Source organism: Somniosus microcephalus, chromosome 9 (assembly GCF_052327205.1).
Source record: "Somniosus microcephalus isolate GS21.2 chromosome 9, FLI_Smic_1.0, whole genome shotgun sequence".
NCBI classification, from domain to species: domain Eukaryota; kingdom Metazoa; phylum Chordata; class Chondrichthyes; order Squaliformes; family Somniosidae; genus Somniosus; species Somniosus microcephalus.
Genome location: NC_140995.1, coordinates 154,175,090 through 154,188,199, shown reverse-complemented (window position 1 = coordinate 154,188,199; position 13,110 = coordinate 154,175,090). Strand labels below are relative to the sequence as shown.

At 38.9% G+C, this 13,110-nt stretch overlaps 1 protein-coding gene across 5 annotated transcripts in view; it reads left to right on the top strand.

Moving 5' to 3' along the window:
* Nucleotides 1-13,110, top strand: part of map3k7 (mitogen-activated protein kinase kinase kinase 7) — a 162,939-nt gene that overhangs the window by 101,598 nt on the left and 48,231 nt on the right. For all 5 annotated transcript variants that reach the window (XM_085997408.1, XM_085997409.1, XM_085997410.1 and 2 more), the window contains 4 exons: nucleotides 2,361-2,491; nucleotides 3,012-3,093; nucleotides 8,140-8,291; nucleotides 12,685-12,850. In XM_085997408.1, the coding sequence (XP_085853534.1) occupies nucleotides 2,361-2,491; nucleotides 3,012-3,093; nucleotides 8,140-8,291; nucleotides 12,685-12,850 (531 nt within the window). The remainder of the gene's footprint in view (nucleotides 1-2,360; nucleotides 2,492-3,011; nucleotides 3,094-8,139; nucleotides 8,292-12,684; nucleotides 12,851-13,110) is intronic.

The window sequence follows — 13,110 nt, the reverse complement described above, 5'->3', positions numbered from 1 at the left end:
AGGAGATTCTACTTCAGATTTTGAGGGTAGGGATGGAGAGAATCTGAGGCATGTGCAGTCACACTACTCTTGCACCTTCTAGTGGCCAATTATATTGTGGCACTAGCAGTGTCCTGATCGCAGATTACTTCCCTCTAATTCAGAGAACGTTTTGTAGTATTTTGCGATTTGGCAGGACAAGATAACATATTTTGGTATAACTTATTAATTTGATAATTTTGTATCTGCAAAGTTCACACAGTGGAAGTGTTGGAACACATTTAATACATTTGAGACTTTCAATTATCTATGTAAGAAACTATTTCTATTCACTTGAGCGTAAGTTCAGCTCTTTAAGGGTCTATTTACACTATAGCTGGTATTTAGGGGTGGGAAACTCACTCTGCTTTGGAGTCAGGCCAGGCCCTGATTTACATGGCAACTGCTTATTGTCATTGTGAAGCTAAACTGCTTTGTGCCAAAGCTACAGTTGTAGCATAATTGTAGTTTATGGCCATAAAATTAAATTCTGCTTTAAAAAAAAAAATTTAAAAAAAAAATTGGAATAATTTAAGTTCATGGTTATTCCTTTTTTCAATCATAAAATGTATGGGTTTACTGAGACACTTTTTGAGGAGCAAAACCCATTGCATATTGTATGTGGAACAGGCTCGATGGGCTAAATGGCCCACTCCTGTTCCTATGTTCAGCTTTTTAAGACATCATCTCAATGTACTGTAAATGAGATTTAAACAGTTGTGCTGTAGTTAATGCTATACATATGAAAATGAGATGATTGATATTTAAAAACTGCTTCCAAAAGTATTGTATAAATACCTTCCTGAAGTTTTATTTCATTGACAAAAATTTGCAATATAGAGCCTGCCCCAGAGATTCATTGCAACAAGAAATATACTGGCTTGTTCGACAAAAGATTGCAGTTATAATCTCTTGAATGAAGGAGTAAGCCTTGGGAAAATAATTTTGTGAAATCCCACATGAAGAGCAGAGCTACTTGTGTGGAGTACAACCTCCATTAAAAGCAGTAATTCAGTAGAACAGAAAAAAGATTGGCAAAACGATTGATTGATTAGTATTTTATCCAAGGCTGTCTAGTTACTGGAAGTTCTTTGTTAGGAGGAGTGCTTCATTATGGGAGTGCTTTGTCAATGTTCCAGTGTATTTACCAAATCACCAAGGAACATCTAGTTGTAAGTAGTTTAGGTTCTGCTTCTTCAGCAACTTTTTAATTTTGTGTGGAGGGGGAGAAAGAAGCCTGCTTAAAGATCAGTTTTTTCCTTGATAAATCGGGATTGATTTTAAAATGCATCAGTATGAATTTTTAAAACAATAATTTCTAACTATATTTAATGACGCCAGATTTTGTTTCAGCTTCATTTGTTTGCCTCACCAATCTTGGTGAAAGTGGGGAGAATGTGGAACTCGCTACCACATGGTGTGGTTGAGATGAATAACATAGATGCATTTAAGGGGAAGCTAGATAAGCACATGAGGAAGAAAGGAATAGAACAACAACAACAACTTGTATTTATATAGTGCCTTTAACATAGTAAAACATCCCAAGGCGCTTCGCAGGAGTGTTGTAAGACAAAAAATTTGACACCGAGCCTATAAGGAGAAATTAGGGCAAATGACCAAAAGCTTGGTCAAAGAGATAAGTTTTAAGGAACGTCTTAAAGGAGAAAAGAGAGGCGGAGAGGTTTAGGCAGGGAATTCCAGAGCTTAGGGCCTAGGCAACGGAAGGCACGGCCACCAATGGTTGAGCGATTATAATCAGGGATGCTCAAAAGGGCAGAATTAGAGGAGCGCTGATATCTTAGGGCGGGTAGGTGGTTGTGGGGTTGGAGGAGATTAGAGATAGGGAGGGGCGAGGCCATGGCGGGATTTGAAAACCAGGATGAGAATTTTGAAATCGAGGCGTTGCTTAACCAGGAGCCAATGTAGGTCAGTGAGCACAGGGGTGATGGGTGAACGGGGCTTGGTGCGAGTTAGGACATGGGCAGCCGAGTTTTGGATCACCTCAAGTTTACGTAGGATGATATGTGGAACGATATGTTGATAGGGTGAGATGAAGTAAGGTGGGAGGAGGCTTGTGTGGAGCATAAACAACCAAATCTTGGGAAATTCTCCACCTCCTCTTCTCATACCTTTCCCCCCTCTCCCACTACTCCTGCCTCAAAAATAAATGTTGAATTTCTCAGTTGAGAAGTTAGAATGAGGAATACATTCTTGCAATCTTTGTTAGATAGCAGTAATACTTTGACGCTGGACTATAATTTTGGTGTTGTTAAATTGATCAAATAAGAAAATGTGTCTTAAATCTATCAGGATTTTTCAGATTTGTTCCATCCATGCTTTAGGTACTCGACCACCTCTAATCAAAAATCTGCCTAAACCTATTGAGAGTTTAATGACTCGCTGTTGGTCTAAAGATCCTGCACAACGCCCCTCAATGGAGGAGATAGTAAGGATAATGACTCATTTAATGAAGGTAAGTTTCTACATTTAATGTTTAGTACAGAGGAGGTTCCAATAACAAAGGTTCAAGTATATCTGATATGTTTTTTACTTAACTGCAGTTGTGCTATAATAAATGTAATGTATTTCATATAGAAACAGGAGTTCCAGTGTTAGCCTAATTTATATGCTTACCCGAGAGTGGAGTGTGAATCCACAATCCTCGAACTAATTTAAAGGTGTCACCAACTGAGCTAAATTGTCCCTTTAGTGATCTATTATACTATTTGAAAAGGGTATGTCAAAATGATGGTTGAGCAGTGGCATACTTCAGTCTCCAGGCAAAAGCTTGAATTTCCTTTGTTTTGTTGACAACCTTGATCCTGATGTTGCAGTCAGGATCAAGACATCTGGGATCACTCTGGACATGTTGCCCCTACAGTTCTAAATCTTATAAATAAAGGCTGTTTTGTCCAAATATAATGTGTAGATTGTGGTAGAGTTGTGAACATGTCACCCAAAGTAACAGTCTGCTTCAAATCTTTCATGTTTAGTATTTCCCAGGAGCAGAAGAACCTCTTCAATACCCATGCCACTACTCAGATGTGAGCCAGAGTAACTCTGCCACAAGCACAGGTATGAAACAACAGTAGTTTAATGATGTGAAAGAGGAAAGAAAAAGAAGTTTCTTTAACTGTTTGCCAAGCTGTCTGATAGCAGTATATATTTAAAAAAGAAATTCCCCTTGACTTTTCACTCCATGGAAAATGAAAGGTTATAGTCAATGTTCCAGCGGAAGGTCACTTTCCAACCAGGGCGCATGGTAATGAAATAAAAACTGAAAATGCTGGAAATACTCAGCAGGTCAGGCAGCATCTGTGGAGAGAGAAACAGAGTTAACGTTTCAGGCCAATGACCTTTTGTCAGAACTGGAAAAAGTTAGAGCTGTAACAGATTCTAAGCAAATGCAGGGGCAGGGAAAGGTGGGAGTGGAGGAAAAGACAAAAGGCATGTGCTAGGGTGGAAGGCAAGAGAGATTAAAAGACAAAAGATGTGATTGTACAAAGCAAAAGATAATGAAACCTGTTTCTTTAACCAACCTCTGAGGTAGAACCACTGTCCCTCAGACCTGGACTGTCTGATCCTCCATTCTTTTCATGGAAGTTTTTGTATACTAAGAGGCAAAGCTGATGCAGCAGTAGGAATTAAAGACAATTTTACATTGAAAAGTGCTATCTATGATGGAAATGCACTACTATCAATCGTCCTCTGTAATGTTAAGGACCTGCTCTTTGAAGACCTGATGGTATTTTCCTGGATCTCACGAGCTGATGCAGTCGGATCTCCTTTTAAAACCTAAACCCCACAGGGTCAAGTTCCTTCCCTTTTAGCAATGGAACTCATAAGTCTGTGCCCCTGCCCCCCACAAGGCCCTTGATTAAGGGCAGTGGCACCAGCTAAAAGAAACATGGGAGAATGTTGCAGAGATTGCAGCTGTCTATTTGAGCACTGCTCCCTACAAATCTCTTATGAAAAGTAATTTAACAGAGATATTTTATGAATTTGATTCTGGCGATTGTATAGAAAATGGATCAAGAAGAGGTGCCAGAGTGAAAAAAACATATTCTAATGCATGTTCTGGCAGCTCTGGTCAGCAAATAATAATTAACTAATGTTGAACTTCTGGATGAAAGAGTCAGCGATCCCAACAACAACATTGTTTATAAAAGTGTTCTACAGACAGTAACAAATGATGCGTGAAAATTCATTGTTGGTAGAGTTTTTGGATTGAAATGGAATTACAGGGGGGGAGGGGGCTACATTAGCCCTTGCATTCCTAGCATGAGTGCAGAGATATGTTTTATGAATGTTGCTGAGGTTGGGCACTGATGTGCGATAGGTCATCTTCACCCTATCCACAGGGTTTTGTGCCGTTGAACTTTGAAGTGTACCTAATCAAGGAGCAAGATAGGGACTTTCTCTACAATCTGCTAAACAGGGCCACAGTATTCGATCACTGAGTGGATTTGGTACTCAGAGTAAAAGTGGATTGGCAATATTTTAGTGACGCTTCATTCATAGAATTATATAGCACAGAAGGAGACCATTCAGCCCATCGTGCCTGTGCCAGAAATTGGCGGTTGTAAAAATATTTTGTCGCCTTAACATTGAGGATAATGCAGCATTTAGATGCTAGTGGCTGTCTTCCATCTTGTAATAATTCAATCCCTGTTTGTTTATGATTTTGGAAGTTAACAAAATACCCTATGTAGTATAGTTAACTTCCACCACATCATTAATGAGGATAAGGAATAAATTGCAGCCAAGTATGCTTGCCGTAAAATTTAATGTTTGTAATCAAAAAGCATTGGTTTTAATCAGCAAAATAGTTTTCTTGGGAACAAATAAGATGTCCTGGCTGAAACTGGCCAATTTGCCAAGTGCATACCTATATCAAGTCTGGAATTAGATGGTAAATTCATTGATCCCACGCATCCAGCAGGAAGCCATGCCGCGGACGGGAGTGCATTGATCCCACGCATCCCGTAGGAAGCCATGCCGGACGGGAGTGCATAAAGTTAGCTACAGTATGTAGCACTAACTCCAACCCACACACTCTTTTGAGCACGGCTCCACACTTGGAGCATGATTTAAATTTTGATTTTATAGTAGAGTCCAGCGTTGCCATGTTCCATCACTTTCAATTACGTTTTTCAATTTTGGATTGCTTTTAACTGGGGAGGAGAAAGAAAGAGATGAGAAAATGGTGTTTGGATCATCCCTTTCCCCACCCATGAGTATCAATGTTTTAGCTTGGATGATTATACAGTACTTTATCCTTTCCTGAAGGTGTTGACTCCTTGGAGTACTATTCCGAGTGCACCAGGTGCTCTCCTGGGGCTGTCCTCCTCTATAAAACCCAGGTACTTGCTGCATAAATCACTGAGTAACCAGTACTTTCAGAAATTAGTGAAAACTGCAATTCGGTGTCCTCATCCGTAATCTTGTTCAGCGTAAGGCTGTCAAATGAAGTAGCTATTGTTGTGGGAAGAAGGTATCATGGGTTGGAGGAAATCTACTACTTTACATCTGCTATTTTGTATCAGCACTGTTTAAGGTGCCATTTAAGGAGATGAAATACACGTGTCCATTAATTTTATTTAAAAAGAAAGCATTTTGCTGTTAGTAACTACTGTCTGCATTTTATTATTTTAAGTATGGGTGTAAACCGATAACCTAGAAACTACAGTATCAGAATTTTGGCCTGTTAACTGTTATTAATTCAAATCCCAGTCACAACTAACATTTTCACACAAGGTTCTCCCAGAAGCAAGTTCTCCTGGTCTCAACCTGGTTGCCTCTTCCCACCTCTTGGCAAATCAGCCCTGGAGCAACGTTGACTTTCTACGAATTGAACTGTCTTGCCCTCTCCCTCTTTTTGAGAAAGCTGAGGTGGATGTGTGAAGATGAGAAGTTTTGACAAAATAGACAAAATTGAACTTTAAAACAAAAATGGGAACAGCTAACTTTTTTAGTTAGTAACTGAAAATCCTTACTAAGTGAGAATAAATGCAGGGATTAGGTGATGGCTCTCCAGGATCTAAGATTATTTTTCTGGCTTCTAGTCAGGATTTTTTGTCATGACATTTATAAGTTTATTGAATATATTTTAATCAGCTTGAAATGGAAAAGATGATGTAACCCTTTCCCTCTGCTGCTTAATCCATTGAAGGACCAATATAGCATAAAGATAAAAGTCTATAACTGTGATCGCAGATCACAGAATTTAACCAACTGCAAATTGCTTAAATATGTTCAAGGTGTTTGGTGTCAAACCAGCATTTTTTAATGTTGATTTTTCTTGAGGGGTAAGAGCTTGAACCTGTTTAATTATATGTTTGGAATATTTCCTTGATATTTTTCCTGAATTTTTAAGTGCAGTTTTGAAATATTTCCTTGTCTGAATACACTGACTGACACCCCAGTCACTGTCAGCCTTCTCCAACTCGCCCAAGTGGCCATTCTTCATGCGTGAGCGAAACAGTGAGTTTTGGTGTACTAATCATCAAATAGAGGGCAACTCAGCTAAGCTCAACCTTATCCTTTTCTGACCTCCACACAAGAACTTGTCAGCAAGGGTCACTGGATACCAATCAACAGTGTGAACCCTGACTCATCCTCTTTCCCCACCTCATTAAATCTACACCATTCCCCAACAGAGGCTAATTGTCACACTCCAACTGCAGAGAATATCTGATTCAACACCGACATAGGGTTATGCCTTGATCTTTGTGGTCTGTATGTCATACTGCCACCTTATGCACTGCATTTACCCATTACGTCATATAGAAAACTAGATTAGCATGTTTTTAAATAAAGTACATTTGCAATTAGCTATGAAATCTGATAATATTTAACAAGTTTTATATTACAATCCAAATTAACAAAAAGTTGCTGTACCATTTAAATATAGCAGCACTTTGGTTATAATGCTACTGATTGGATTCTAATTGTCCTCTGCACTTAACCAAGAGTGAGATTTATCTTAATATACTTCAGCTATCTGCTTTCATTTAGTTCAGTTTTATTAGTTTATATAAATTCAGTGATCCTTTGAAAGCAATGTTATGCCTCGGGTAATGCATTGGGCATTTTGGAACCTACTTTAATGCCGGTCATGATTTGTGATCTTTTGAGCATCCCTGATTTATAATCGCTCAACCTTTGGTGGCCGTGCCTTCTTTTGCCTAGGCCCAAAGCTCTGGAATTCCCTGCCTAAACCTCTCCACATCGCTACCTATCTTTCCTCCTTTAAGACGCTCCTTAAAACCTTCCTCTTTGACCAAGCTTTTGGTCACCTGCCCAAATTTATCCTTATGTGGCTTGGTGTCAAATTTATTGTCTTAAAATACTCCTGTGCAGCGCCTTGGGATGTTTTACTATGTTAAAGGCATATAAATACAAGTTGTTTTTATTGTTGTGATCACCTCTAACTTTAGATGGCGAAGTGAGTTCTTCATTGCATTTTATTTCCCCCCCTCCCCACTCTTATAAACATCACATTAAATGCTTGTTCTTGCCATGGAAGGAGTTCAGCGAAGATTCACCAGGCTGATACCTGGGATGGCAGGAATGACGTATGAGGAGAGATTGGGCCGATTGGGCTTATACTCACTGGTGTTTAGAAGAATGAGAGGGGATCTCATTGAAACTTATAAAATTCTGACAGGACTGGACAGACTAGCTGCAGGAAGGATGTTCCCGATGGTCGGGGAGTCCAGAACCAGGGGTCACAGTCTAAGGATAAGGGGTAAGCCATTTAGGACAGAAATGAGGAATTTCTTCACCCAGAGAGTGGTGAACCTGTGGAATTCTCTACCACAGAAAGCAGTAGAGGCCAATTCATTAAATATATTCAAGAAGGAGTTGGATATATTTCTTAAGGCTAAAGGGATCAAGGGGTATGGGGAGAAAGCAGGGACAGGATACTGAATTTGGATGATCAGCCATGATAGCATTGAATGCCTGAGCAGGCTCGAAGGGCCGAATGGCCTACTCCTGCTCCTATCTTCTATGTTTCTATGTTTATGTTTCCTGATTTCTATAACTCCGAATTGCTCTCTGGTTGCAAGAAGAGCTTTTCTTGAAAATCGCAAATGAATTGTGCTATCTGTTTGCTAGGATCTTTCTTGGAAATTACCTCTACAAATACCAGTAACAAGAGTGATGCTAATGCAGAACCCAGTGACTTACATGCAAATGCTACCAATGACACAATTAAGCGTTTGGAATCGAAGTTGGCCCAGCAGCTTAAACTCCAGTCCAAGCAGGCGGTGAGTAAATTGTTCTATTCAAGACTTTATTTCACCTAAATTGAAAAGACCCATTATTTTAAAAAAAATCTTTCTTGAACCTTAAAAAGCATACGAGTATTAATGGGTGCTACATGCCAAAGTTTAGTTTTTATTTCTTCTCTACTGTTGCTACACTATTTACATTCACACATCGTATAAGTTCAGAGGGGGACAGGTTGGACTCTTGAGTTGAGGGATGTTAGTTAGTCTTGTGGATTAGAACATTTCTGCACTTTCTTCACTCACTGTCAGCATCAAGCAGTCACAGGTATACAGTAAATCACCCTCACACAGCCATCATTATGCCTTCTCTGAAAATTTGTTCAATTGTAGGTGTCTGTCCTCTGAGCATTGGATTGAGACTGTCCAAACTCATTTCACATAGATCCCTTATTCTTAGCAGAGAAGGGTGTGTTTTATCATCAATCGGCTCTGGATTCAAACTCAGATCACAGTGGCAAGATCCTCTTGGTGCCTACATAGGATACATAGCACAGAAACAGGCCATTCAGCCCAACCAGTCCATGCCAGCGTTTATGTTCCACTCGGGCCTCCTCATCTAACTCTATCAGCATAAACCCTCTATTCCCTTCTCCCTCATATGCTTATCTCCCTTATATTCCCTCTCCCCTTAAATGCATCTATACTATTCGCTTCAACCACTCCCTGTGGTAGCAAGTTCCACATTCTCACCACTCTCTAGGTAAAGAAGTTTCTTCTGAATTCCCTATTTGATTTCTTGGTGACTATCTTGTATTGATGGCCTCTAGTTATGCTCTAACCCACAAGTGGAAACACTCTCTCTCTATTTATTCTATCAAACCTTTCATAATTTTAAAGACCTCTTTATTAGGTCACCCCTCAGCTTTCTCTTTTCAAGAGAATAGCGACCCAGCCTGTTCATCCTTTCCTGATGGGTATACCCTCGCATTTCTGGTATCATCCTTGTAAATCTTTTCTGCACCCTCTCCAGTGCCTCTATATCCTTTTTATAATATGGCAACCAGAATTGTACGCAGTGTGGTCTAACCAAGGTTTGATACAAGTTTAGCATAACTTCACTACTTTTCAATTCTATCACTCTAGAAATAAACCCTAGTGTTTGATTAGATTTTTTTATGGCCTTGTTAACCTGTGTCGCTACTTTTAGTGATTTGTGTATTTTTACTCCGAGATCCCTTTGCTCCTCCACCCCATCCAGACTTGCACCCTCCAAGTAATAAGTGACCTACCAAAATGTAATACCTCACATTTATCGGTGTTGAACTTCATTTGCCAATTACCTGTCCATTCTGCAAGTTTATTAATGTCTTCCTGTAATTTGTTGCAGTCCTCCTCAGTATTGACTATCCCCCCCCCCCCAAATTTGGTGTCATCTGCAAACATGTCACCAAGAGCCATCTATTTTATAATCTATGTAATTTTATTCAGTGAGTAATATTTGTGAAGACTGACATATTGCTACACAATCTCCACAAATGGTGGTAATGCAATAAATTATGAATTTAATGGTTTTATTCCAAGTGTTATTTAGTAGTTTGTTCAGATTTACATCTATCCATATAATGTGACGAAATGGAGAAGTCTAGAATTAGTATTGCCATTGTTTTCTAAAACTATTCAATTCCATATGTAACACTCGATGCTAACTTTCTACGGTGTGTTGCAAACGCAGGTCCATAAATATGCGTCCAAACAATACGACTAAGCAATTAAAAAAGTAATGAAATGCTAGGATGTACAGTGATATCAGTATAATACTTGTCTACAGAGGTTATGCTAAGACTTTGCAGAGCGCAAGTCAGACCACATTTGGAATTCTATGTTTTAGTTTTGGTCACCACGCCACAAAAAAGGATACATCTTAGAAAGGGCACAGAAAAAACAACAACAAGCCTAATCCCAAGTGTAAAGGGAATGAACTTTGAGGAAAGATTAAAGAAGCTTACGGTTTACTGTCTTAGGTTAATGGGGTGACATTAGTAATAGTATGCCAATACATGCAGCGAGTGTAGATTCACTGCAAGTGCTCAAAAAGGAACTAGATGATTTCATGCGAGTGGAAGACATCTCGAGTAGGCAGGTGAGTTGATGCAAATTAGTGATATCAGTCACCACGGTTTCCTGGGATTTGCTTGATTACCTTTGGAGTTGGAGAGAAATTTTCCAGCATTTTTTTTTCTGTAATTGACCAAAGTTTTTATTTCGGTTTTTTGCCTCTCCCAGGAGATTGCATGACTGCGGGGCAGTGAGTGAGATGGGGTTGATGGTGTGTATAGGCCGCATCATATCCATATGCGACAGGCTTGATGAACCAACAGGTCCATTCCTGTATGTTTCATAAATTGTATAGATAAGATAAACCCAGATAATTATATCACTACGTTGAGAATGTCGGACCAGTAGACATAAATGGGAAGTAAGTAAGCTTAGTTTGGACATCAGAACAACTTTCATCACTTAAAAGGATAAATGTTTGGAATAATCTGCAAGCAAAGGAATGGGGCAAAACATTTTTCAAAATGGAATTAGCTACCATAATGGCAAATTTAATGTACTGGAGGGATGAGTTTCACTGAGCGAAATGGCCTTTCTCATTCCTAACTTTGCTTATATTCTATTCATCAATTGTGAAAAATATACTTTTTATGCTGTTGTAAAAGATAAAGTATTGCTTTGATTTGACATTCTTCCCTTGTCCAAGAAGATTTGATCTTATATTCATTATTGTCTGCTGAGAAGATGTATTTTGTGGTAGGGAATGTCAAAATATGAAACTGTCTTGGAGCAGAATTATTGATCCATTATGCAATATGAAGATCCTGGTTGAGATTTTTATGTGTACATAATAGCATTTAAAAAGAAACAATGCAAAAGGAAGGGGGAGGAGGAAAACACACGTTAAATAAAATAATGATGTTACTGATCCACGGGAATCCATGGCTGAGTAACAATGCTAAAGAGATTTTTCAACAGTTTCATTAAAAATAAAATGTAAAGATATCAAAAGATAAATAAAAGTGAAATATAGGCAGTAGTGGAGCAAGTGACTGTCTTTGTCTTTAAAAGGATAAATAGAAATGACATTTAGGCAGCAGCAACAGGTGGATTTTGTTGAACCTGGAGACGACGTTAAGAAAAACGTTAATTTCCAACTACAGAATAGGCCTTGAGCCGTGCCGCAGCAGAAACATGTCTATAGTTGGTACTAACTTCAGAATGTTGCTAAGCCCAGAATGGTTATCAGATTACCAAGGCCCAATAAGCAATTGGCATGGACCAGTGATGGGTGAGATTTTGACGTTTCATTGTTCCCAAAGTACTCAAAACCAGTGATCAGCAATTAATGTGGAAGCAATCACATGGTTTCCATGAACCAATGCAGAACTTTTACAACCACATTGCTCCCACAGACAAATTGCCTGGCTGACAAACAATACTGTTAGTCGCACACATGACATTTAATACTCCTTTTAATGAGGAGTTGGAAGAGTAGAAAATGTCATCCTAAATAACTAACTAAGGACTGACCTTTTCAACTGTGCTAATTTTGCAATACATTGTATGGACACGTTAGAGTTGAAAGGTGGAGTGCAGGTTTAGTTTTCTGTATGCCATTACTGAGCTTGGCTGCACTGCTGCAGCAAAGTGTCAAACTAAGGAAAGGTCCTTCCTCAGAGGTGGAAAAAACCCATGGAGAATCTTGCCTAGGACACTCTTGCATATCTTCAAGCCGATTCAGAGCAGCATTGCTATAGGCATGGGATCAGATTGCCCACAATTGGTGCATGCACTGTCGACCACAATTGGTGCTTGCACTGGAGAGAAAATAGGATTTCCTAACCTCAAAAAAAGTGTTCTATTTACACTGTCTGGTTAAAAAGGAAGCTAATATTTCAAATGTTATTGTTGCAATTTTTTTTTGTTACAATGTGCAAAGTTACAAAGCTGTGAATAGATCTGTTAAAAATCACTTGTTCATATCAAACATTTCTGCAAGCATTTTCATATAAATTTTATACCAGCCTTCTTGTAAACACTGAGGAGATGGACGAGCAAGAACCTGCCAGAAAATGAGATGCAGCAACCTATTACACAGATTAATAGGAAAGATTCAGTGGAAGGGGAGTAGTGGGCTGAATGAAAGAAGGTTTATTCAGTTTCTAATGCTCACCATCTGTTAAATGTGGAGGCCTGTGACTGTGACACTAACATGTGAAGTGGATAATATTTGTAGTACGTTTTGATAATTGCTAACTCGCTGTAAAAGATGGATTTGCCATTCCTGAAAAATCTGCAAATAGCACTGCATCCTTGCTTTCGGAAATTTACTGCACTTTTGCACATTGCTATAACTTAATTATTCTAACAGGGTGACTCTGCACGATTAAACCTGCCACTGTCTCGTGGGAGCAGCGTGGAGAGCTTGTCTGGAGGACGCACACAGTCTGCTGCTGCTACTCTGGAGGGAAAGAGATCGAGTGCTGACCTCAGCAATTATGCTGAATTGGAGGCCAGAATCATGAATGCTACCACAGGTAAAAATCTAGAACAAAAAGGTCAGAGCTACATAAAATGTACTAATAATCTTACAGATTAATTCAGTGGATTAAGTATCTGTTTTTAGAACATGCAGTTGATTGAAAACATTAAATTTAATTTCTGGCTTCTAAAGGTAGCTGTTTTATTTTATTCCTCTTCAAACTGTCAGACTAATAACAATTAATCAAAGTAATTGTGTGTGTTTTTTTTGTTGTTTTTGGTTGATAATCCGTTGTAGAAGTGGTTACATATTGAT